Source organism: Colossoma macropomum, unplaced genomic scaffold (genome assembly GCF_904425465.1).
Source record: "Colossoma macropomum unplaced genomic scaffold, Colossoma_macropomum, whole genome shotgun sequence".
In the NCBI taxonomy this organism is placed as follows: Eukaryota; Metazoa; Chordata; class Actinopteri; order Characiformes; family Serrasalmidae; genus Colossoma; species Colossoma macropomum.
In genome coordinates, this window is record NW_023494784.1 from 13,179,264 (window position 1) to 13,206,236 (window position 26,973).

General features: G+C 39.9%; 1 protein-coding gene across 3 annotated transcripts; it reads right to left on the reverse strand.

The window, feature by feature from the left end:
* Positions 1-25: 25 nt before the first annotated feature.
* Positions 26-20,005, reverse strand: mfsd6b (major facilitator superfamily domain containing 6b). Of its 3 annotated transcripts, XM_036556060.1 has the most exons (9): positions 19,738-20,005; positions 16,834-18,158; positions 16,109-16,332; positions 8,603-8,700; positions 4,892-5,053; positions 4,448-4,546; positions 2,654-2,928; positions 2,378-2,384; positions 865-977 (listed from the first exon to the last, which is right to left on the reverse strand). In XM_036556060.1, the coding sequence occupies exons 2-9, from the start codon at positions 18,154-18,156 to the stop codon at positions 967-969; spliced, it is 2,199 nt and encodes a 732-aa protein (XP_036411953.1). In that variant the 5' UTR covers positions 18,157-18,158; positions 19,738-20,005; the 3' UTR covers positions 865-966. The 3 variants fall into 3 exon arrangements, with proteins under 3 accessions (XP_036454784.1, XP_036454023.1, XP_036411953.1); XM_036598891.1 differs by lacking the exon at positions 2,378-2,384 and having other exon boundaries at positions 26-977; positions 19,773-20,005; XM_036598130.1 differs by lacking the exon at positions 2,378-2,384 and having other exon boundaries at positions 31-977.
* Positions 20,006-26,973: the final 6,968 nt, after the last annotated feature.

Sequence of the window (26,973 nt, forward strand, 5' to 3'; positions counted from 1 at the left end):
AATGACATTGTAATTTCAGATGTCAAAGTGTATTATTACCGTTGCATTACATGTAAACATCTTGTTCTTGTACTGGGAGATAAATTAAGGTGCTGTATTTGTATATAACACACATGAAGTTTTAAGAAAACCCAGATGGGCTTATAAGGACGGACTGTGAGCTCATCAGTCAGTCTTTTACATATCTGAATTACGCTTACAATGAAAAGCTATGCACTGTCACTGCCAGAATTTGGTGCTTATTCTACTTAAGTGTTTCTGGGATACATTCTAGCTGCATGTGGACAGTTTGACTGCACAAATGGGATCACAGTACATACACAGAAGCTCCCATACTCAAGCTGATTAATTTGGCTTGCCGGTTCTTCTAATCATCCTGAAGGGCAACTGATAACTTTCCATTCTTTGCGTCCGTTTGGTCAGTGTGCTTTGAGCTTAATCACTTCATTCATCTTTAAAAACATTCCTAGCTTTGCCACAAGGTTTGATACTTAGACAGTCAGTACAGGGCTACAAAGTGGGGACCAATGCTACAAACACCCACAGGCGGCAGTGCAAAGCATATTTAAAGGGCAGACTAAATGGACAAAGCAGCCCTTACAACAGATAAATACACCTGACATCTGTTCTTTGGTCCAAAGTTCATGTCTTTATATTTTAAATCCATTTCCATTGTGGACAGATTTGACCCTCAATTTGAGAGTTCACTCTTCATTTGTTTGGGGTAGCTGTTGGGGAGGCTGTTCTGGTTCAGTACTGGGGGTCTCTACAGCCTCCTCATTATTAGTGACAGCTTGTGGGTCTTCTGTTGATTCGCCAGCATCTGTCTGATGTGAAGCACTCTGATCGCTCTGATCAGAAACTGGCTGATCGGGATCCTCGTTTGCCGAGGCTTGCTCTGGTGCAGTGGGAGGCTCGCTGGATTGGTTTGGAGCCTCTCCAGCAGATGGCGCTGTGGACTCCTGTTCACTGCTCTCCTACAAGCAAAGGACACATCAGAAAGTCAGGCTTTAACTACTTAAAGGGGAATTACACCAATTTAAAAACAAAGAATGACTACTACACCGTTCTACAGCAACTTGCTGCCTCAGATTCTTTATAATGGCACTGATAGGAACCAGAAATCACTTTATGACATGAATATTTTATTTACTATCCAAAACCAGTGAGCCTACACGTCTTGTGAGTTTTCAATGTTGATAATGGTATAATGTTGGACAATCGTTTTCTTAAGGTATTAGTTTGCTGTACAACTCCCAGTGTGCACCACTCCAATCATAAATGAATGAGTAAAATACAGGCCAAAATCTCTCAAAACTATCACAAAACAATGTCTCAGGCATCAGGCAGTGTTTCAGTAACTATTTACTGTAATAACTTTCAGTGAGGAAGCTTGAAAGGCATTAAACTCCAGAGAAGCGTTCGGTTCCTATCACCACCACTGTGAACTATTTTGACTTGTTAAATTTCTCTAGAACAGAGCATTTCACACCAAACCACTGAGTGACTTTATTTACATCTTACCGAATGAATTAGGCAGAAAATCAGTAGAATCTTCTTTAAATGAGGATTGTTCAGTAGAAATATCCCCTATTCTATTAGATGACTTTTAGCTTTAAGCTTTAAGTTCTCTATGAAATATCCCAACTGGACGCATTGCTGCGAGCAGAAGCTGTGAATTATTTGTGTGTCTGTGCTTTTGGCTTCTGATAAACTGCAGATAATTATTATGCACTTCTGACTCTGTAGAGTGACTGACTAATGGATCCGATATTGTAACCTACATTTAGTGATACGGCTGTCTCACTGCTCTGGAGCAGACACTCTTCCACAGGAAAAGAATGATTTCTACGCGACTGTATTTACAACATTAGTGGACTAAGTAATGCAGCAACAATACAGTGCATGTTACTGTTTAAAATGAGGATCACTTCTACTAAAAACTTGGCTTGTTGCTTATTGAGCTGAAGGAATGAGGTGAACGCTGGTCACCCCTCGGCTCTCCTTCATCCCAAAATTACAAGAAAAGGTTGGAGTTCGAAACAAAAAAAGCTTGAGCAGGAAAATGAAGCACAGAACAAACAGAACTCGTGAGTGGAAGGAGGCCAGACTTCAAGACACTTTATCAAAGAGTTTCCATGATAAGACATCAGAGGACAAATATAGCATCTGCGGTTTATTTTCGCTAGTAAGACAGACACGGTGTTAATGAAATGTTCCAATAAGCAGTTACATTCACTTGTGGTACGATGATAAATCAGAACAGGAAATGTGTAGACAGAGCAATGCAGCGCTACTCAACACAGTAAAGGTAGCACCACTGTTACAGACTGTTAGTGAACACACAGCCAAAGAACATAAAAGAAGGTTTTCTCACCTTTCGTCTGAGCACAGAGAAAGCATGAATGTGAAAAGAAAGGGTTGAAAAGTCAGTCCCGCATTTCTTGAAACTGGTTAACAAACACAAAAACGTTAAGAGACAGCCACTTAATAGGTTAAAGAACAGTTAATAAGTTGAAGTAAAGAATAAGCAAAAAAGAGAAAGAAAAAAATTAAACATCAGTGTTTTTAGGAGCTTTTTTAAGAGAAACGTCTGATATGTGGTGATGGATGGCCTCAGATGCGCTGCTCGTTACAGTGGGTACCAGCCTACCTGTGGGGTCTCTTGGGTCGGGTTGTTGCTCTTCGCCTTGGCAACCATATCTCTGATCTGATAGAGGGCGAAGGCAACGGTGACCCAAGGGGAAGTGGACACCACCCATGCCGGCTTATTCACATCCTCCTGCTCTTCCTGAGCCTTGCTCTTCTTGGCAGGGGCTTTGCTCTCCAGCCTTGGTGCCGACTCCGTGGGGTTCTGCACTAAGTCTATGGTGGCGATAGGCACCGGACTGGAAGGCACTGGAATGTTCTCGGCCAACATCGAGTCCCCTGTGTGGACAAACCCGTCATGTAGATCAGTGTGCATTCTCCGAGTCCATGTGTCACGATACCTTTACTGTGCGGTCGTCTCAGTTCATCCAAGAGAATCTTTAACCCTTAGAAGAATCATTAGAGTCATTTTGTAATACTATGGAGCCCTGCAGGTGGCGTCCCGTATAAATAACATATAAAAATAATGCTTAGTAAGATGTGGGAACAAGATAATTAAGTCATAGCCACAACGTAGTAACGTGTGGGAACAAGATAATTAAGTCATAGCCACAACGTAGTAACGTGTGGGAACAAGATAATTAAGTTGTGGCCACAACTTAGTAAGGTGTGGGAACAAGATCCTAATTAGTGGCCACAACAGTAAGGCATGGGAATGAGATAATTAAGCCTTGACGACAGCTTAATAAGCCATGATCTCGTTCCCACGCCTTACCAAGTTGTGGCCGCAACTTAATTTTCTTGTTCCCATGCTTCACTAAGTAGTGGCCGTGCATTAGGATCTTGTTCCCATGTGTTAATATGGCGTGGCCACATGTTATTTTTATTTATACGGCCACCAGCAGGGCTCCATATCTTTCATATAAAATCGCATAATTAATTATTGCATAATAATAATAATAGTCAATTACATTCTGTATCAACATGGTTCTGTATCGACGGGACCTTCTGATGTTATTCCATCTGTTTTAATGTTAATTAACTAAAAAATGAAAAAAGGGATGTAAATATGTTTTTCTTTCTGCAAAACAACATTAACTTTTCATCAAGTTGAAATCATAATAAAATATTTCTTCATCTACATATAAACACAAAAATGGTATGGACAAAGGGTTAGGATTAGGATTAGGGCCAGGGTGAGGGTTAGGTTTTGGGTTGAGGTTAGGGTTAGGGTTAGGATTAGGGCCAGGGTGAGGGTTAGGTTTTGGGTTGAGGTTAGGGTTAGGGTTAGGATTAGGGCCAGGGTGAGGGTTAGGTTTTGGGTTGAGGTTAGGGTTAGGGTTAGGATTAGGGCCAGGGTGAGGGTTAGGTTTTGGGTTGAGGTTAGGGTTAGGGTTAGGATTAGGGCCAGGGTGAGGGTTAGGTTTTGGGTTGAGGTTAGGGTTAGGATTAGGATTAGGGCCAGGGTGAGGGTTAGGTTTTGGTAAGGTTGGTAAGGTTAGGGTTAGGGTTAGGATTAGGGCCAGGGTGAGGGTTAGGTTTTGGGTTGAGGTTAGGGTTAGGGTTAGGATTAGGGCCAGGGTGAGGGTTAGGTTTTGGTAAGGTTGGTAAGGTTAGGTTTTGCGTAATGGAAGTAACATATTAACAAAACATCTTCTTAATGTAAGTAATGTATCAACAGAACATCTACAAGATATTTACTTCAGTGTATTCAGACGCTTCACTACTGCTACTTCACTGATATGTTGTTGATGTGTTACTGATAATCTGTTAAGAGTTTATTAATCATCTACAAAGGATCACTCCAAATAAAGTGTTACCTCCTCCTGTTTTAGAATAATATTCACTGAAAACTTACGTTTATCCTCATTCTCCCCAATAAGACTCTGAATGAGGGCGAAGATGAGCAGGATGATAAGAGAGGCCATTCCTAAACCCCTGAAGGTTTCAGCCGCTCCTACACACGAACAAAAGGAAACACAGGAACAAAAGAAACAGTGTCTAAGTCCATAAGACCATCTATCCATTTGTCTATAGTCTATAGTTCACTTTGTGTCAATGTATTCATCCATACATTTTTATGTACTTTATTTTTAATTATTACGTGTTGTAAATGTTCTCTGAACGTCATCTTCAGTACTTCTACATAAACATAAAGGTTTCAGTAGAGTCGAATATCTGTTAACAGGGTCTGAATGATCTCACAGTGACGTAAGGCATGTGACCTTTGTCATTCATACAGACTGTGACAGACACAGGTGTGGTTCAGATTTGCATTTTTTTGCCTTTGTCAAGGCCATACCAAAGTAGTTGACGAAGACTCCTCCCACCATGGCGCCACAGCCGCGCCCCAGGCCGAGATGCAGGCCCTGCAGGATGCCCTGCGCTGAGGTGCGCAGAGCTGGAGGAACTGCTGCACTCAGGTATGAAATACACGCTGCCCAAACCGACGCGTGCGTCAGACCTGCAGGACAGAATAACGTCAGAAAAGATACAGTACTGCCCTCGACGCCGGGTTACATAACATCTCTGTCGTGAGAAAACTATGTCTGAAACATGTTGGTCCTTTCATTATCAAGTTCACACAATGTAAAGGGCAGCTGGTGCTTTAACTGGTTTAGAGAACAAATAAATAATTTCTTATTTTTGTGTCGTGCTACACTTGTAACAGCACCACAAACTACTATCACTGCGGTGCCGGGCACAGTCTACCATAAACAATATCTGGTCAACAGTTGGGTTGTGGTCAGAAACTGACCAATGGTAAATGAGGTAGGGGACTGCAGTCTGTTACTGTGCACCTGTGTAAGCAGGGCTCAACTTGAAGGCGAATGAGAGGGGATGGCAACCGCCCAGCCAAAAAAAAAAAACATCCCCCTTGTAAAATGACCAGCACACTTTTCCATCTCCTTTGGATTAATGTGACATCACTTAATATATTTATTATTAACATTTTCATTTCCTCCATTTGTGAAATTTACCATGGTAGTGCTTCCTGCTAAGTTGCATGTGATCATAGCAGAGTGGACGCATGTGGTTATGTTGAATCACACGCTTTCTATATCCTAATCCAACTTTTAATTTTTATTTCGATTTTTTTAACTATCCTAATTTAATTTCTAATTAGATTTTTAATTTAATGATTTTTAAATCTATTGTTTTAATCATGTTTTTAATTTCTATTCTCGTTTACTTCACTTTTTTTAAACTACTCTGTGTTTCCTGACTCTGTATTTTCTCATTTGTAAAGCACTTTGAATGACAGCAGTGTAGGAAATATATATAAATAAACTTGCCTTGCCTGGCCCTGCCAGGTTCACAGTGTTCCTGCCAAATTAGGCCGCAGCTTCTGGTGGGCAGCTTTTACGTAAACTTTGGGCTGGAGATTTTGCTATACCTGGCAACACTGCATACTGAAGAGTTAAAATCTCTGGGGCTAATCTCAATATAATTAGTAATCACTGATAATCACTGCGAGCTGCATCTCCAGAACAAACATTTCAAAGCTAACTGTGACGTATTACTGTCAGCAGTGTTGCTAACACTACGGTGCTGTGTGTTAACATCAAGCCTGATATTTGAAATGTTGGTAATTTATGTGGAAAGTTTTGTTTGGAAGAATTAAATGTTGATTAAAGAACTAACATCTCAAAAGGCACCAATAAACTGCCAAGCAAAATAAAAAAAAATGTATGAGCTCATTTAAGTTTTCAGATTAAAATAATTTGTTACTGTCACAAAAAAAAATTAAATTCTAACATATGTCAGTGTTATAAGATTTTATTCCAAGAAACTCTGGCCCATTCATCATTAAATACTCTATGTAAAAGGCAGCTGGTGTTCTCAAGTGATTTTCAAGACAGTTTCAAGAACTAAAAACTGAAAAAAGAGCCAGGTTTTGATATGACAGCAAAAAATAGTTAAAAACGTTTTAAATGACATAATTTGGTTTGCGTGGAGGCAGAAATTACTACTGAAAGGTTTTTAAGGTCACCATCTCATCTGGGTCAACCAACAGATACTAAAAAGGCCAGCAAGCCCAGCCTGCCCTTCAGGCTGGTGATGAGAGAACCAGAAAAACCTGGTAGTTTACAGTCAACATATTTAGAAAACAACAAAGGCAAAAGCAGCCAAACTGGCTTCTACCGTCTATGGCTAAATGAAGCTCGTCAGGGTTTGGTTAATACTGTATAGACCTGCTGGACTGGAAAGGCTACTGTGGTGGAATGTTAATGCAGGTTGACAGCAAGATTAATTGTCCTAACATTATCCTTCTATTCAGTAAATAAAAATCAACCCTATCTTACCCTAACGTACATTCAGTGACTTTAACTGTGTGTCCTCTAACTGAACTTCCATTCCTCACACCTATAACATAGGAATAACTCAGTCTGTCTGCATTCTTTTCCATGTAATTACTGCATAATAAGCCTTTGTGTGTAATAAGCCTGGGATTTTAAGGGGTTGCATGCAGGACCATGTTTCATATCACTGTATAAAAGAAGCTTCATGCTGCCTTTATTGCTGGATGCACTGTGAGTGTGCACACATTCACAACACTAGGAAAAGGTGTCTTATTGATTTGTTTGCAACAATGAGTGTGTTTACATGCACTCAATAATCCGATCATGATCTGATTTCTGCATTTATCTGATTATTCAAATGGTCATGTAAACAGCATACTCCGATTTCCTAGATGGGGTAAGGTCTAGAAATCTGATTAAGAAATCTGATGCAGAGAGCTGGATTTTAGCTCAGTAATCAGATTTCTCAGTGCGTGTAAACTCTTAGGGTGCCCACACACTAGAAGCTGACGCAGCGTCAGAAACGCAGTCCTCCAACGTATTTCAGCTCTGTCGGACTAGAAATGGACTGTACGCAGTGAAAAGACGCTTCATCGAGCGTCAAACATGTTCAAACCATTTCAACTTTTGCTGCAACGGATTCTGACATGGAGGCATGTCAACCAATAAAAACGTGGAGGCAGAAGACGGATGAAAATCTGAGATGGAGGACAGTAGCGATGCTGTGTATTCATTCCCTGTTCTATATGGCTTCTTTGCCTTCGTGGCTGTTGTCTGCTTGGCTCTGAATGTGTCCATTGCCAAAATTTTCTTTTAATGGCCCATATTTCTTTATGTCTAGCCTAAACGTTTTGTTTCCCACTGGAACTGTACGAACTCTGCCTCGCTCCAGCCGTGTACTCGCCTTCTAGACGGACAAGATCTTCATGCGTATGCGTCTACTGCTCCGTCCTTGCGTTGTCTAGTTTGTAGGCACCCTTACTCTGATTTCTTTGGGATTTCTCAGTCTGCTCATGTGCGAAAACAGATGGAGGGACTGGAAATAAGCAAGCAGCATTGCCACGAGACTAAATGCTTGACGAAATGAAGCATTTAAATATCTTCATCTTCTAGATGATGTATGCTCATATTTTCAGGTAAAGTGGTGTGATGTGTTTAATAAAAAAGCCACGGTGTGAAGTTTGAGTTTTACATCACGTTTGACTCATGTGGACCCAGAGTTTCCCCATTATCTGATTACATAAGGGCATGTAAACATGTTGATCGAATTACTGACAAAATCTGATTTTCTGCAGTTATCAGATTATTAAGCGCATGTAAACACACTCATTAAAAATGTTCGCTTAATAATGCGATGGTTTGACACAAAGTAAAAGGATACACTTTTTAAGTTTGTTAGATTTTGTTATTTACATACCAAAAGGAATAAATCACAGCATTGAGAAATCACATTAATACAAGAAAAGGAGTCTTTTCTTAATTAATGTCTCAGCATTAACTAAGAATGTAGCAGTATGTTCCACATCCACACTCAGATGCAATTCTGAACTGCTATTGCAACAGACAAAAGGGCGTTAGGTATTAAAGAAGAGGAGCTTAAGTCAAAAAGCTGATTCATGCATTTAGCTGAGGCTGGAGCTCTAGTCAAGCCTCCAGTTCAAACACTGCCTGGCTAACAAGTCAACATAGACACGCCTCATTTCTCTCACCTTGAAGGACCTCCATGGGCAGAACTATCCAAGCATTCTGCAGGTAGGAAATGTACAGGTAGCGTGCGGTGTTGCAGGCCAGGCCGATATACAGCACTCTGCAGGGCGGGAGAGAAAATAATGAGCGACAAAAGACATGAAAAGCTGCTTAGAACAACACAAAAACACCTCCCGTCTCTTTGTAGCTCAATGAAAAGAAACAATGCTAGAATACACAAAATGGACATAATGTTTCGCAGGGCGCAGCTAATGAAAGCCAAGCCCGTTTCTTTTAACAGAGATGTTGTCATGTTTAGACACAGTGCCGTTTGGCAATCATGACATTAGGCTCCATTCTGTCACTGTAAGAGAATGAGTCACGCTCTCCTAGGGAGGGGCCGAGAGACGGACAGTAAAGGACTGAGCTAACAGCTCCAGTGCATCCACTGAATCTATAACACATCTCTTTATGTTCCATCTAAACTTGCTTTGCAGTGCAGATTTGACCTTTTTTGAGTTATAATATCATCTTTTAGCTCCATGAGGTCCATCACCACTGCAGCTGATTTCACCCCTATTTTACAGTTTCTGTACATTTCTGTTTGAAGATTTCTCAAATATATTACTCTATTATACTTAGAATAAAACAGGTTAAAACTCTTTAAGATTCATACATTGATTCATTTTACACAGCCATGATATGACTAATTCAGAAATGACAGTTATTATACACATTTATATTATTTCATGTAAATATTTAACATTGTTAAGCAGAAAATTAAACCTTCAATCTCCTGTATGTGTGGCGGTTGTGTTATCCATTAAGCTGTCCATTCTAGTGAGCTGACAAAGAACAGAACTTGCTAGCACTAGTGACTCCTACAGGAGTAACGATTTCAATATAGTATTAAACATATGAACAATCCAAATAATGCATCACAATTTAAAACTATCTCCAAAATAACACCTTAGTCTCTTTTGAGCATCTCTCATTTGCCATCGTTCACGGAAACCACCACCCAAGATCAAAACTGGGCATCCTTTGGGCTCTACTATATGCTGTGTCAACTATCAAAACGGCCCTGCAAAAAAACAGATCCATGTGAAATAATTCTACATCTTTGCACACGCGTGAGAATCTCATTTACACTGTTGGAAATAAAGGTATATATTTCGTTCATCGAGGTACAAACAGTGTACATGCACCATCAAAGGTTCAACAGTGGTTTTAAGGTCTAATTGTGCACCTTATTTAAGTTTTCCCAGGTAAAAATTACATATTTGTACCTTTTCATAACCAAATGTATTAAAACAGATCAATAAAATAAAAGCCTGGAGATGAGACGGGGTGTGTGGAGTCAGTACAACTTAGAAAATATAATTTCAATGGATTATGGTACAGTTATGTTCCCTGACTAAAGGTACTGAGAGGTACCCTTGAGGGTACCACCCCAGTGACAAGAGGGGTACTGCCCCAGTGACAGTCTAGTACCTTTTTACTAGAGAGTAAAAGATACTAGAGAGAGTACTAGATACTAAATTCTTGCACTCTGTGATTGTGATGGCTCTGAAACAAAAACAGGCACATGTGCAACAAAATAGTAAGCCTTTGCAAAAACATGAGGATCTCACTACCTATTAAGTGCTTTAAAGGAAACCGTTGAGTAACTTTTACAAACCTTTTCCAATCTAGTGACTATATCTTAGTCTGAAAGGTTTATTGTTGTCACAGTGAACCTGCAAAAGACTGGCTGCATCTAAAACTTCCATACTAAACGGTATGTAAAAACAATACACTACCATTAGCAGTAGATTCACTAGTACAGATATAGCACATATAAAACAGTGTGTGAACTGATAAAACTGAAGTTACACACACAGAAGTGAGGACAGCCAAGCAGCAAGCAACTGACAAAATTCCAATACAACATACATTAGACAGTCCGTTTAACTCTGTGGGCGGAGCATCTGAGGCTGATGACGACTGTAATGGAGTTATCAGCAGTACCACAGCGATCTGTAGCGCTTCAAACGGATCATTACAAAGCTAAGTCCCCACTTCTTGCCGACAAGGTCACGTGACTTTGCAAATGCTATACCATGCAAACACAGCGCTGATGTGACAAGCGCCTGAGATATCCATGCAAATTGGGCATGTAGGCTTTCTACTCCACATGGCCTTGGCTCTGTCACCAGGTTTTTAGCACAGCTGGTTTGCTTTTGAATTGATCCACAAGAGCAGGAAGCCCACTGGATCAATGACTAAATGCACGGATAAAGCATGGCGTGCTAATGGGAGGATAGAGTTACACAGGCCCATGGGCTCCCTTAGTACACAGCGCTGAAATTAGGCCACTAAAGAGAGAAAGTACTTCAAAGAAAGTGTCTGCAGCCAAGCTAAAATCAGCCTTTACCTTCACAGCAGAACAACAGCGCTCAAGGCCAGCTTAGAAATGCTAAACTGATAGGATATAGAAACCGACAGGGCAATATTACAACATTTAAATTAAAATAACAGCCAGTGTCATATTACAGTGCAGTTTATAGAGCAGAATATACAGCAACTGCCACACAGTATCACCCAGATGATGCATAATGCAATTTAAGTCTAAAAATAACCCTAATAATCATCACCAGAACAACTCTGCTGAAGAGAAGACACGAAATGAAGAATAACCGTTATCCAAAGGCCTATTACTGGTAATACTATGGCCTCTTTACACGAATCAGTCCAATTGAATGAGACATAAATTATTCCAGAGATATTCATTACTGAATTTATGGGAGCTGGTGGTTTCTGCTCCGCCAGCTGAACAGCAGGCAGACCAATCGAATCAACCTGTCCAGCTTTACTTTAACACAACAATAAATGAATTCTAAAACCTGCCATCAAATGATTCATCAATAAAATTCACAGAATCCAAAAGAAGAAACTTTCCGGCTCACAGTGATTTGCCACTTTGTCTGAAGGGCAGGGAGCTTTAGCAAACACACTCACTGGAGAAACAGCACGCAGCAGATGGAGGATAAGCGTGTTTCAGAGTGTGCCCTGAGCTCCCTGTCCGCTCTCTGTTTGGTCATGGCGTTGTTTGCCTGTGCCCTTTTTTAACAGCTGGTAAACATCCATGGAAAGACTGCCAGTGGTGCTGATTTAGGGCTAAAGTCAACAAGCTGGCAGGTACAGCAGGTAGAATAAAACAACCCTTTACGCTCTGCCTTAACATATAAAACCGCAATACTAACACTTGTGGTTTTGCAGACAGAAACGCAGCTGAACATTAAACCTTATTTAAGATGGACAGACAGAAAAGATCACCTAGAGTACCTTGATGGAGTGAGCTGGTGACATATATATCACACATACACCTATATATGAAAAAAGTTTAACACCCCTGGTCGAATTACAGACTTTGTTGATTCTCTAAGTGAAAAGTAGAAATAAGTTAAAGAACCCTTATCATGGAAAACCGAAGGTCCCTCAATTTTTTTTTAAATAAAAGGCGTTTGAAGTAACGTATAAACATTAATAAAGTTTCAAACCGTACCATTCAATACCGAGTCCATACAGACCACACATAAAACTAAGCTGAAAACAGCCTGTTTTGAATTCATTGTTTCTGTGATGTCACAAGAACCAACTCATTTACATGTATCCACCCTGTGAGGAATACCACAGCCATGAAGGTGTTTGACTGGTCCACATGGATGCCTGGACCCAGAGTCTCCCAGCAGTACACTGCCCAGAGCATCAAGAACAGACGTTTTTGAAAGTTTAACAATGTTTTCAGTCAAGTCCATAAGTATTTGGACAGTGACACAATTTGTATAGTTTTGCTTCTGTACACTACCACAGTGGATTTGAAATGAAGCAGTCAAGATGTTATTGAAGTGAAGACTTTGAGCTTTAATTCAAGGGCTCTAACAAAATGTTGCATTAAGTCATGAATTCAATGACTGCCTGAAGTCTGGAACCCATGGACATCACCAAATGCTGAGTTTGCCTTCAGTTACTCCTTGTTTGCGAGTCTTTCTGCCTTCAGTTTTGCCTTCAGTAAGTGAGAAACATGCTCAGTTGGGTTGAGGTCAGGTGACTGACACAGCCTTTTAAGAACATCCCATTTCTTTGCCTGAAGAAGCTCTTGGGCTACTTTCGCTGTGTGTTTTGGGCTATTATCCATGTACTGTGAAGTGTTGTCCTATCGGCTTTGCAGCACTTGACTGAATCCGAGCAGGACGTGTAGCTCTATACACTACAGAATTCATTCTGCTACTCCTATCAGCAGTCATATCATCAGTAAACACCAGTGACCCAGTTCCACTGGCAGCCATGCGTGCCCAGCCATAACACTACCTCCACCATGTTTGACATATGATGTGGTGTTTCAGATCATGAGCCCTTCCTTTCCTTCTCCACATTCCCCTTCCATCATTCTGGTACAAGGTAATCTTGGTTTCATCTCTCCAAAGAATCTTTTATCAAAACAGTCTTTTTTTTTTAATGTTTTCTAGCAAAGTCTAATGTGGCCTTTCTGTTCTTGAGTGTTATCAGTGGTTTGCATCTTGAGGGAAACCCCCTGTATTTACATTCATAAAGGCGCCTTTGGATTGTAGCCTTGATGCACTGATACACCAACCTCCTCTAGAATGTCCTTGTCTTGACTAGACGTTGTGAAGGGGTTCTTATTCACCACAGACTGAATTCTGCGATACCTACTTTAGTTGTCTTCTGTGATCTTCTAGCCTTTTAATGTTGCTAATCAGCTGCAAGTGCATTATTTCTTTTTAAAGAATGCACCAAACTAGATTTGTCCACTACTAAAGTTTCTGCTGTCTCTCTGATAGGTTTGTTCTGTTTTTTCATCCTAATGAAGGCCTCCTTCACTTGCATCGACACCTCTTTGGACCACATATTGAGAGTTCCCAGGAACAGCTACTAAATGCATATTCAACAGTGGAAATCAACTCTAGACCTTTTATCTCCTTAATCTGTCATGAAATAACGAGGTAACAGGCCACACCTGGCCATGAAACTGCTTATCAGCCAAATATCTAATTAATTTTGAGCCTGTAAAAACAGGTGGACTGTGTAAAAAATGGCTGTAACTACTAAACAGTTAATGGAATATTTCTGTTAAACCCCTTGAATTAAAGCTGAAAGTCTTCACTTCAATCAGATGTTGATTGCTTCATTTCAAATCTTTGGTGGTGGTGTACAGAGATACAATGACAAAAATTGTGCCACTGTCCAAATACTTATGGGCATAACTTTAACTACTGCATCAAACTTTCAAAATACTTTATCAAACTTTTGTAATTTCTAAAAGTGGGGAAAATTCAGTTCTCCCTGATATGAAGCCCTTTGAGCTCAAAGGCTGAAATCGTTCAAAAACAAGTGCACACTGAGGACTTAACATGCAAGTGAGGATTCTTGGACTTGGACACATCACACAGGGCTCATAGATTTTTATGCATTCTGAACTGCAGACGTGGTTCGTGAGAGGAAGGATGGACTGGCACAGTCTCAGTGAACTGAAGATGACTTTGAAAATGTTATCTGCCTATCAGCTCTTTGTTCTCATGTTGTGTAAAGGAGCAACGGAAAAAATGCCACTGCTCACAACTCAAGCAGCTTCCTTGCACTGGCTAATGCAAACGTGTAGGCGCACATACACACGCAAGTCAATGAAACAGGAAGCTATAGACGTACTTTGCATTTGAGCTACACTTCACAGAGGAAGAGGTGATTATAAATCTAATACCACACTCTGTTCCCTCAGAATGTACTGATTAAACCAAATTAAGACCCACTGTTGGAACGTGCCCACTTGCCACACTATATGCAGTACAGTCTTAATGTAGTCCTAGTCAAAATGGAATAATCTGTTTTTATTTGCATTTATTTTTTACTGGTCTTAAAAGAAAGGATAAGATATACATCAGACAATAGAATCTGATTTGAGTGCCTGACTAAATGAAGCCTTAAAGGAATAGTTTAACAAAAAAAGTGTGGTGTCTGAAGACTTTTTAGCTTTGCACTGCAGAAGCTAACGTCGTGAACAAGTAATGGGAGCTCACCAATTAGGATTGTGCAAGCTGCATGCTTTTATCAACATGCCCTTCCTTCAAACTGCATCAAGTTGTTAAGAAATCCTGCTTGTGTATGTGGTTTCTGAAACTGTATAACACACAGTTCTCTAGAAAAAGGGGCAAGCTGGCTGCTGCTACTGTTTTTAGCTATGAATAGATAAAAGTATGTCACACAGTGTCAGAAACCACATGAACAGCAAGTCTATTTGAGAGCACTTAAACTGGCATTCCAGCCAGTTCAAACTAGAGTTTAATGTGTTTTGTTGCATTATGCGCAGCATTTTGTCCCTTAGCCTCGTCGGTTTGACAGAATTCTTGATTTTAAGTTCTTTTCATGTTTTCATTCAGTAATGTTTTCTCACTACAATACCCAGCATGCATTGCACAAATAACCAGCGGGAATCCCTGTGGTGTCACTCAATCTTGACTATAGGCTAATATATACAACCAAGCAAGAATCAGTGTAACTCTTACTTTGGCTGTCGAACAAAATCATTAACACAACAGAGATTCTACACACATAAAAAAGATGGTTCTTCAAGGGTCCTTTAGTACAGAAAATGGTTCTATGTAGAACTATGAACACTCAAAGAACGCTTTGCATGATTAAGGGCCCTTTGCGTCATGAAAGCGTTCTTCAGATTGATGGAGAATGTGTTAAATATGGTTCTATATAGAACCTTTTTGAAAAGGTTTCTTCGATTGTTACAGGCTTGATATCGTAACAATAGAGGAAACCCTTTTTGGTGTTATATAGAACCCTTTCAAAAAGGTTCTATATAGAACCATATACAGCACATTCTCCATTAGTCAAATGGTTCTCAGTGGTTCTCAATGGTTCTATGTAGAACCATTGTGTTTACTAAAGAACCCTTGAAGAACCATCTTTTTAAGAGTGTACCTGTATTCAGCACAAAACAGACACCAGAGCTACATCCTTAAAGAAGGGGGTTTTTCATGGGTTCTTTAGTAAAGGTAATGGTTATATATAGAACCATAAAAACTCAAAAGAACCATATGAATGTATAAATGGTTCTATGCACGAGTAAATATTCTTCTCTATGATGGACAATCTGGTATAATCTCCTCTCACCTTCTAAAAGAAGGAAGTTTTCCTAGTCTTTAAACGGGAAAAGCCCACTCTGATGTCTGCTGCTGCACCGAGGCAGGGAAGCATGTTTAAACAGATGTAGCGATAGTTAAAATTTTCAAGTTACTGTTTCCTTTTAACTTGGTTCAAGTCTATTGTTTGATTTAGCCATGCAGTTTGCACAGTGCTAACTGTTAGCAACATTAGCCTTGTAGCTTCAGCGCAAAACTAACCAAGCAAACCAAGGTTTGACATGTCTTGGCTGATCAATTACAACTGTGTACATTTGCTTTATAACACAGTGTGTTTATATGTGCATCTTGTTTTTCTGCTCCTCAGGAAGCTCATACCTGATGTGGCCGACCAGCTCGATGAGTTTGTGACTGATGAAGTAGGCGGTGAGCTCAGAGATGTGGCTGAGCACAGCACAGACCCCGAACAGTGTGGTGGTCCCCTTCAGGTCCTCCAGGTGCCAGTAGAGAAATGTGAAGACAAAGCCATAGCCGAAGCCCATGAACCAGGCCACGAAGAGCACGGAGCCATAACGGACGCCGCACAGCAGCCGGATCAGGTCCTAACCAAGAGTAAAGAAAGACTTCAGCGTCATCTCATCAACAGACAGGGCCTGAGTTTCTAAATAGTACACATGACCAATGCATAAGACAGATATAGTACAACTGAACAGGAAAATGCGGTAAAATACTCTATATTACAATACAATACATAACAGTGCAAAACTAAACTCAAACCACTATAATAAAGATGGAATAACACAAGTTGATACATTTCTGACTTCATGATTCGATTTGATTACGATTCTTCAGGAAACAATTTAATGCATCATGAAACCTCAAATTTCACCACAATTTGATTCAGTTTGATTATTTTGTTACGACTGAACTTAAAAATATATATATAACAGTCATACATGACTGGAAGAACTATTTACACAATAATAGAATATGGACAATAAAAGCAATACATGAAGATTTTTGGCTAGGCTACAAAATAAGTGCATATTTAGTGCACATTTAGTGCAAAATCAATGCAGTCACACCCTTAAATAACACAATACCTTATAGGGGAATGGAGGCCGGCTGCTGGACTCAGGGCACACCGGAACCTCGTCTGAGCCGGACTCCGACACATTCTGGATCACCTGTGGGATCTCCACCTCCTCCGTCTTCTCCTGCTCCACCGTCTCCTCACCATCTGGCTGGTATTCCCTGCCGTCGAAGCGGAACTGCGTGGAAACGATGAGGGCTATTGTCATCAGCACCCCAAAGACGATAAAGGCGATCTGGTAGTTCTTGTAGTCCGGCAAAATACAGCCGGCGCCCTGGATGATGAGGGTGATGTGCGTGTGGTCTATCCAGATGCCCACCGACAGCATGGCTATTCCCCAACCCAGAGAGCCCCACATTCTCTGCAGGCCGTAGCGATCGCGGTGCTTTCCCAAGTACTGCAGGGTCACCGTGTCTACGATGGTCACAGCTGGAGCACTGAAGAATTCTCCAATGATGATGACCAGCAGGATTACGAGGAAGATGGTCTCCACCTGGTCTTTACTGTAAATGATGATGTAGTCTTTGGACTTGGCAGTAGAGGAGGTTGACTTGGTGGAAGTAGTTTTTGTTGTGGTTGTGGTGGACGTGGTGGACACTGTTGTCATCAGGTCAGTGGACAGCGTTTTGGTAAAGTTCTGTGCAGTATTTACATCCAAGACGCTCACGTTATCACTTCTTCTGTACCTATTTTGAGGACTATAAGCCTCGGACAAGTCATGAAGTAGTGGCAGGTGGAATAATTCCCCATTCAAGTGTCTACGGTGTCTGGTGTGGTTTCCAGGGGAACCGGACTGTGACACGTTTGCCGGCGTAGCAGCATCTGGTCCCTTTTCTACACAAGTCATAGCTGCCGGCTTAACGAAGCCAATGCCACAGTTGAACACCACCCAGCAGAACACGGAGAAGAGCAGCACGGCCTTGCCCTTGTTGAAGCGGTCGGCTACCACTCCCCAGAAGGGGGCGCTACAGAACTCTATGAAGTAGCGGATCCCAACCAGCAGGCCGCTCTGGCTGGGGGTCATGCCCAGCTGCTTATAGTATACAGCCAGAAGGGGATGCAAGGAGCCGTAGGCAGCATAGAAGAAGAAGTAAAACACCTTGGAGATTAAGAGGCGGCTGTCTATTCTCATGCAGGTCCGCTCCAGGCAGTCTGATTGCTGAGCGGGCGGCTCGGGCGGTGACTCAGATGAGGCGGGCGGCGATGTTTGACTAGGTGGAGTACTGTTTGCTTCTTGCCCTAGAGACAGGGTATTAAATGGCTCAGCCAGGACATACCTCCTCTTCTGTTCCTCCTCATCGTCTGTCAGGATGGCCACACGGTCACTCGCCATCTCTGAGGAGAACAGAGAAAATCACCTGCAAGTTATTACAGTTTTAAGTGTAATTAATCACGGTTAAAACAAGCATTACTGAGCATTACTTACAATCCTAGGGTGTTTCCTAATAACTATGCTTCTAATAACATCTTTACCCTTCAGCTCAACTGCATGCAGAATTACATTCTAGTTAATAATAATAACAACAACAGCAATTTAACATAATTCTATAAATCTGAATGTTTTATGGTTTTACTGTGTTTAAAAACCTGTAATTTAAGCAAATAATTAGGAACACACTGATACAGCAATTGTGGGCCGATGTCTGATATTTAGGAGTTTGTATCATGAAACTTGTCACTGTTTATGTATCAGCACCAGCATTTTGGATGCTGCTGCATAAACATTTATATAGTGTAGAAAACCTACCTGGATTAACATAACAGAGATATATAACATTCACAGATGGTGCAAAAGTCAAATTATATGTTTGGTTGAATTTCCTAGTGAAAATAAATTAACACATCCTCTGCATGGAGCAAACTTAAATGTAGCATTTTTCTGCAAGTTATATTGCACAATTTCTATTTCTTTACTGAGTTTAACATACTGAAAAAATAAAATAAAATCTAAAATGTGCTATAATGTTCGCACAGGCCGTGTTTTATGTTTTGTTTTTCCCCCAACATGTTAATTCAGCAAATAAACAGCATTAAAATGCACAGCTAGAGGATGTCAACAAAATCAACAAAACATATAAATTAACCACGAGTGCATTTTGTATACGACTGAATTTCTGTGGGGTCACAAATGCAGTAAAATGAACAAAATGAAAAACGTTTTAGCCCAGTAGCACAAAATGTTCTGCCCTTCCAGGGTTACAGTAAATGCATTTTTTAAAGCAATTATCCACTGATGTCAATACGATTCCACTATGATTGTGCATTCCTGGAAATGATGAGGAACAGAGGAGACTGACACCCAACACCATCATGAAGCATCAGCTACAACCTGACACTGGCTTTGCTGGACTGGAGAAGAGCCACATACAGAACGACAAACAAACATACAGATGTACTTTTTTGATCCCCAAGATCAAAATATGGGGATCTGGGTGCAACTGTGGCCGTAGAACACGAGGAACACCATACATTATACACACTGATTTACACAAACACACAGTGTAAACAAGACAGTGCAGAAGACAACATCAACTCAATTACTCGTATACAGCATATACAGTGCTCTGTGAGTTACGAGGTGTTGTAGTTAATGTAAACCACATTAACATATGTGCAAAAAGTCCACTCACACTGTGGTATGTTCTTGATGTTCTTGATTGCGACTGATTCTTTATCCTATCTTTGGTTCTCAGAGACAGGTGGTCACCAGTGTAACACAGTGAATCCTCCAAGGTCACACTCATTCTCCAACTGAAGTACCATCTTTTGAGCCCAAAATGCCATCAGGACAGGATAAAGCCCAAAAACACCACCTAGCCTCTAACTAAGAGTGGATGATGACCACTGGGAGCCCTACACCTGATCACTGGAACCTCACAACACCAACAAAGACACAAGCATCTCTCAAACTTACCCAGATATTATTTTTATCAAACTTTGCTGCCTCACCGTCTCGCCTGAGACGAAAACGACCTCTTCAGATCACTCCAGGCAGCAGCAGCACACTTCTCCTCCTCCTCCTCCACCCATTATCCAGCAGCAGGTTCATTCACAGCCCGCCTGCAGTAAGTCATTAGGGTCGGTTCACCACCGCGGACCGACAGCCTGAAGTCCTTAGCTAAAGGAACAGAGCGAAATGGAGCTGCTTCGCCCTCACAGCTGACAGAGCAGCTCACCACCACCCGGCTGGCCCGACGTGACGTCACGTCGATCACTCACCTGCTTTATTTCTTTACCCACCAGTACTGAGGCAGGTCCCGCCCCTCCAGCGGTGTGAATGGCTACTATTGTTTCCATTTCTGATCTAGGATTGGCTAGTGGCTCAAACTCCCGGAACAGACCGTTTAGAGGCCGGGACATTTGTGGCCACCACCTTTTTCAAAACTGTCAGTGATGTTTACCCCGCAGACCTTTTCATATAGATTTTTGATGTATGGTTTTTGGTACAGAAGCAGACTGTAGCCGTAGCACCACTGGCTCATTTCCAATAGTTCAGTAATTAATGAGTTTGAATTATGTCAACATTAATTTTGGGATATAACTGAGAAGAAGGATGTGAGCGCTGCATTATCGCTTATTATATTGGCTAAATATTACATATATAAACATACATTTTTGTATTTAAGAAGATTTATTTTACTTTGTTAAATTACTTTTTAAAAGTAAAAAGTGTATAAAATTACAGAAAATCTTTTTGTTACCTTTAACTAAAGTACGCAAAAAAACACAGTTTTGTGTGTGTTTTGGTTAAAAGCAAATATATATATATATATATATATATATATATATATATATATATATATATATATATACATACACACACACACAAACATATATATATATATATATATATATATATATATATATATATATATATATGTATATATATATATATATATATATATATATATATATATATATAGGTATATATTAAAATAGATACGTAAATAATGTAAAAAAGTAAGAATATTTACTTTTTTACATTATTTACGTATCTATTTTAATTGTAAAGTTCATGAGTTGTAATTCTATATTACATTGTTCAGTGAAAAAAATTCTGGCCAATCAGAGCGCTGGGTGGGCGGAGCCTGTCGCAATACGGGTATGAAAAAAAAACATAATGCACAGAGACTGATGGGAGCAACAGGGCGCTCAGAAAACACTAAAAACAAATGAGTAATGCTGAACACGAGGCTGGAGTTTTGCGCATGTATATTTGTCATCATTTCTATTTGTCACATTTGATTTTAACTGATTATTTTAAAATAGGTGCAGATAATCTGGTCGTAATGTGCAGATCTGTTTTCGGGAGAGAGTTTTCTTTCTTTAAGTAAATGAATGAATGAATGAGATGCTATACTTACTTGGCGCATTTATATAATTATTCATTAAATATATTTATAAATGACTTCGTAACTGAAAATATTAAAATTACAAGCTGTAATAGCTGATAAACTGAAAGCCCGCTGGTGAATTTCTCGATTTAAAGCGTGATAAGAGGGTGCGGCCGGAAAGGAACTGTGCATCGAGAGCCGAGCTGCTTTTTGGAGGTCTTTGTTTCCTATTTGGTTGCGTTTTTCAATGATAAAAGAGAGAATAGCGCCATCTGCCGACCGCGACCGAGTACTGCTGTCTCAAACATCCAGGAGGTTTGACTAATAGTTTTAGTCGCACACACTTAAAAAAGAGGGTTCTCTTTGGTAAAGCAATGGTTCTATTTAGAACCATGAGTTTCTTCAGACTGATGGAGAATTTGCATTTGCTGCTGGTTCTATATGAAATCTTTTTGAAAAATGTTCCATATGGCACCAAAAAGGGTTCTGCTTTTGTTACAAGCTTTACATTGTGACAATAGAAGAACCCTTTTTGGTGCCATATGGAACATTTTTCAAAAAGATTCCATATAGAACCATCGACAGCACATTCTCCATCGATCTGAAGAACCCTTTCACAATGCAAAGAACCCTTTAATCAGGCAAAGGGTTTTTCGTGGTTCTTTATAGAACCATTTTCTTTACTAAAGAACCCCTGAAGAACCATACTTTTTAAATGAGTAGGGCAACAACTGAGTTGGACACCGGCCCTCCAGGTGCTTTAAGGTCACCTATTGCTGACACAGGTGTTCATTTGCTCACAGCTTGTATAATCTCCACTGAAAAGCATTGACCGATAGAGTGGACCGCTCTGGAGCCTAAGGTCACCATGTCCACCTACTCAGAGTTCCCAGCAAAAAGTCAAGCCTGAAATTGGCTTCTCGTTCTAATGTTCCGGTCCACCTTAAAACGCTGCTGCAGAGATGTTTTTCGCCTGTAGATGGCACTGATGAGTCGGTTTTCATCATTAGTCTGTAATCCTTGTATGAGTAAAGGCTGTTACTGCAGCAAAGGGGGACAAACTCCCTATTAATCCCCTTGATATCAGAGGAAACACTGGACGTACTGGTGTCTACAAACTTTTGAAGATATAATGTATGTAGTGAATATGGAATATTCTGACATCCTGTATAAATAAAAATCATGTGTGGCTTACTAAGTTGCGCATTAGGATCTCTCATTATTTTTATTTAAACGGGGCGTCACCAGCAGGGCTCTGTAAATTTGTCCAGGATTTATGTCAATAAGCTTACAGTGCTCATTGGTAAGTGTAAGTGTGCATCTCCAGTTGTCCTCACAGCATGACTTTGGACTGGGGGAGAAAACTGATGCAGACATGCGGAGAACATGCAAACTCCACACAGAGAGGACCCTGGTTGCCCAGCTGTGGGGCGACAGCACTACCCACTGCACCACCGTGCCACCTAGTGACATCCTGTGTTAATAAAAATAAAGCGTGGCCATGCCATATTTAGTAAGTACTTAGTAAGGTGTGGGAACGAGATAATTAAGCCTTGACCACAGCTTTAAAAAAGATTCTCATTACCACGCTTTACTAAGTCGTGGGCATGACTTCACTCTCTCGTTCTCACGCCTTCCTAAGTTGTGGCCACACATTAGGATCTCGTTTCCATGCGTTAATGCGGTGTGGCCATGCATTATTTTTATTTATATGGATGTCACCACTGGGGCTGGTAAACTTCCAAATTGCTGCTGTTGGAAGAAAACCTTGTCTCCACATTTTTGTTGTTTTTCAGTTTTTGACATAATTTGATGCCTGTTAAAAAATACCTGTTACTGTTTACATTGTGTGTACATTTAATGCTAAATGGACCAAAAGAAACGACCCAAAATGACTTTGAAAAAAGTCTGGTTCCACTGACTTACATTAAAAGTAAAGTAGATTTGTTCTTTTTCCTGGAAAGTTCTCATTTTGGAGATACAAGTTTTTGTTCGGAAAACAGCGAAATATGTTTTTGAGACCTTTGGGTAGGGTTTGCTGGAGAGTTCATCTTTTCTGTCCGCATGAGTATGTAATCATTTTGAAACAGGGCTCTAGTGGTTTTACCCTGCATTGCAACACCCGCTCAATAGTAGATGTCAAGAGCAGCAGTTCACGACCTTTTTTAGCTCAGTATGTTACCAGACCCTCATCCACTTTGCTACCTTTCTCTGCAGCTATTGCTGACCTGCACACAGAAACATGGCCTTGTTCTGTGACATTACAGAGAACTCTATCAGATAACTAACTGGTGATGAACTCCATCAGATGATGTTCAGCAGCAGTACAGTTAGGCTTAGGATTTGGACCAAAGTTAAGTTTAGGACCAGGGTGGAGTTTAAGGTTAGGTTAAGTTGAGGGTTAGAGTTTAAGTTAGTTTATACAGACATTAATAGATATTTAACTGAAGGTAAGTTAAATGCAAGATAAGCATCTACAGTGGATCATCCGAATGAAACGTTACAAAACAAAGGGAGAATAAAAGATTCTCAGAATTTCTACTAAACATTTTGTTTATTTTTGCACATTTATTTTTGTACATATGGCCATATCCACAGACAATTAAAATGTTTGAATATGTTTACAAGGATCATGTGATGATATGTCTAAACCCACTTCATGAATTGAGATAATAATAAGTTAAATATACACAGAATCATCATACATTTAATTCAATACCATTCAACTTTATTGTCCTAATACACTTGAATGCACATGTACTAGTAGGATGACAGTATGTTTACAAAAAAATAAATAGACAGTAAACAATAAATACAGAATAAACTAGGCACACAGAAGCGTACTGATGCATAGAACTGTGTACAGAAGTGTGTGTTTGTATGTGTGTATATGTATTTAATGTGTATACGTACATATTTATATGTATGCGTGCATATGTCTGTATTTATAAGGCACTTTCTATTGGACAGTGTCAGTCCCAAACCCTGACCCTTAACTTTACACTTGTGAAAATAATACTTTAAAGTTTTTTGTATTTTTATTTATTCTTTTTTAATTTTTTTTGCTTTTAAAGATTTTTTTTTATTTCTTTAAAGTGAAGTTGAAAGATTTAGATTTATCAAGAGTTTAATTTTTAAATTGAAAAACATGAAAATGTTCCACATGGTGAGCAGTTAGATCCCATTAGTTTGAAGTAAATGAGTCCCAAAGTCTGAAAATCAGTATGTAACATTAAGAATTGTCACTGCCGAAACATATCTTTTTCTGCAATTAAGTACTTTTTTGTGTTTAAATAAAAATTAATTATAATTAGGACTTTTTTCAAAGCTGTGTTTGTTAGTCATGTACTGCCTAGCGTTTTTTTTAGTGAGCTAAAATTGTCACTACTGAAACAGTCACTACTGAAACGTGGTAATGTTTTGGTAGAGTTATGATTGTTTTGGTAGAGACAAAATGGAATGATCAATCATCTATTTGAAAAAAAATAAACATAATTAAGGTAAAGGGTCACTCGAAGCAAATAGGTTTTAGTCTAAAGTCCAATTCAGTTAAAAATCTGAAATGTGTTTCAAACTCTGACTGTGAACCACAGTAGAATGATCCAGCTACAGTATTGTAGAAAAGTCTCAGGCATCTGAGGAAATGATATGTAAAGCTATTAATCTGGGCAGGAAGTGTTTATTGATCCAAAAAAAAAAAACATTACCATTAGAATAAATACAAACCAACACATGCACAATTCATTGTGATTTGATGTGTGTCAATGTGCAATCGTAGTATTTAGAGTTGCCAAGTATTTACAGTTGCCATCCAACACCTAGTTTATCTAATGAATCATTAAATTAGACCAGTTGTGCTGCTGATGCAATTGCGATAACTGGAGTGCAGTGAGAAGTCAGGAACCAAACCTGTGTTCTTTCAACTGTTCCTTAATGTTCCTCTAACTTTTTAAAACAAGACTTCTTGGTGCTTTTTACTGTATTTATGTTTTTTGTATTTTAGTATAGTATACAGTACATAATGTATAACATATAATGTATAATTAAGTATAATATAGAGTACTTTCACAGGCAAAAACAAAATTACTGTTTATATATAGCTTTAAACTATTTTCTTGGCTGCCTAAAACTCTTGCACAGTGCTGTGTTTTCTTCAAATAACTAATTAGGCTTATTTTAGACAGCATGGAAACGTCATCATAAAGCCCCTTACTGACATTCGTAATTAAGCCATGAAATGCATACAGGATTATATGTAATTATGCACTGCACACCCCAGACAGGTAGCTAGATAGTCGCATCTCAGAGGGTAAGAATAGCCTATTATTACTTTCTGAGAAAATGACATCTGAATATTGTGCTTCATTACACTTTGTCCACTTGGACATGTCTTTTTCTTCAGCTGCACACACTTAGCAGACACTATATTAGGAACGCCCAGTTTGTAAGGTGTACTCGGTTGTCTGCCATGCACTTTTGTTTGGAGGTTTGATGTATGGTAGAATACTGATCACACCCATGATATGAGTCTGTATAATGTACTAAGTGTAGATTTCTAGCTCATGGCTTAAGCACTAGGTTTGACTCTAAACAGTCCCCATTCACAACCGATATTCCCTCCCTTACCAAAATAAAAAATAATGTGATTTATTATTATTTCAACCTCAGATTTCTTGGTCTTTGCTCATTTTCTGTGAAGAACATATAAAATAACCCATTTTCAGTGCCTTCACTCTGTTACACCCTACACATTTATATTACACATGTGGTGTTTAGGTAAACCTGCAGGGAATAAAAGTGTGGAGGTGCTGCGTCCTTCACTCTGTTCTCCTCCTACATGGCCTGCTGTTAATGTGTGTGTGTGGGTGTGTGTGTGTGAGAGAGGGTAGACAACATGGACAGGCTGCTGACTGGCTATAGCTGCTAAAGGAGAACCCTACGCTGGCCACTCATGATATTGTAAACATCTGGTATTTTCACCTAAATTGTTGTGGCTGTATTGGTTTAAAAAACAATAATGCGGTGGGTCCACCAGACCACTGAGTAACAAACACGTCAACACCACACAAGGGATAAAAATCAGTTAATTTTAATTGGATTATAAAATATACTACATATCCAAAAGTTTGTAGACACTGGCTTACAAAATGTTTCTACTGAAATCAGGAGTATTGATAGGCAGTTAGTCCCTCCTTTGCAGCAGTAAAAGCCTCAACTCTTCTGGGAAGACACTGGAAAGTTCACTTTACACTAAGTTCACTTGCATTCATCCACAAGAGCATTAGTGAGGCCAGGTATTGTTGTTGGCTGATCAGATCTGGATCACTCTAACTCATCCCAAAGGTGTTGAGCTCCATCACTCCAGAGAATGCAGTTCCACTGCTCCACAGCACAATGCTTTGGGGCTTTATACCCCTCAAGCCCAGTGTCTCTCATCCCTGGTCCTAGAGTTCCACTGCACTACACTTTATGGTATTTTCCTTGCTTTAATGCACCCACTTCAACTCAGTAAGTGGCTATTATAGAGATGACTGGTTGTATCAGTGTTGGGAGCAGGGATAACACAAACAGCGCAGGGCAATGGGCCTCCAGGACTATGGTTGAGAAACACTGCTCTAGGCTCATGTGCGGCTGCTCCATTCTATTAACAGTGCTTTTTATGGATTATACGAGATGTTTGCGCCTGTCTGGCCATAAAGAAGCTGAATTCGCTAATCAGAAGGAGTGTCAGTGTCTGTCTGTCTGCCATCCGCGTCATCCAGTGTAAAAATCCATACCGGGTTTCGCCCCTGCACTCCAGTCCAGACGCGCAGAGA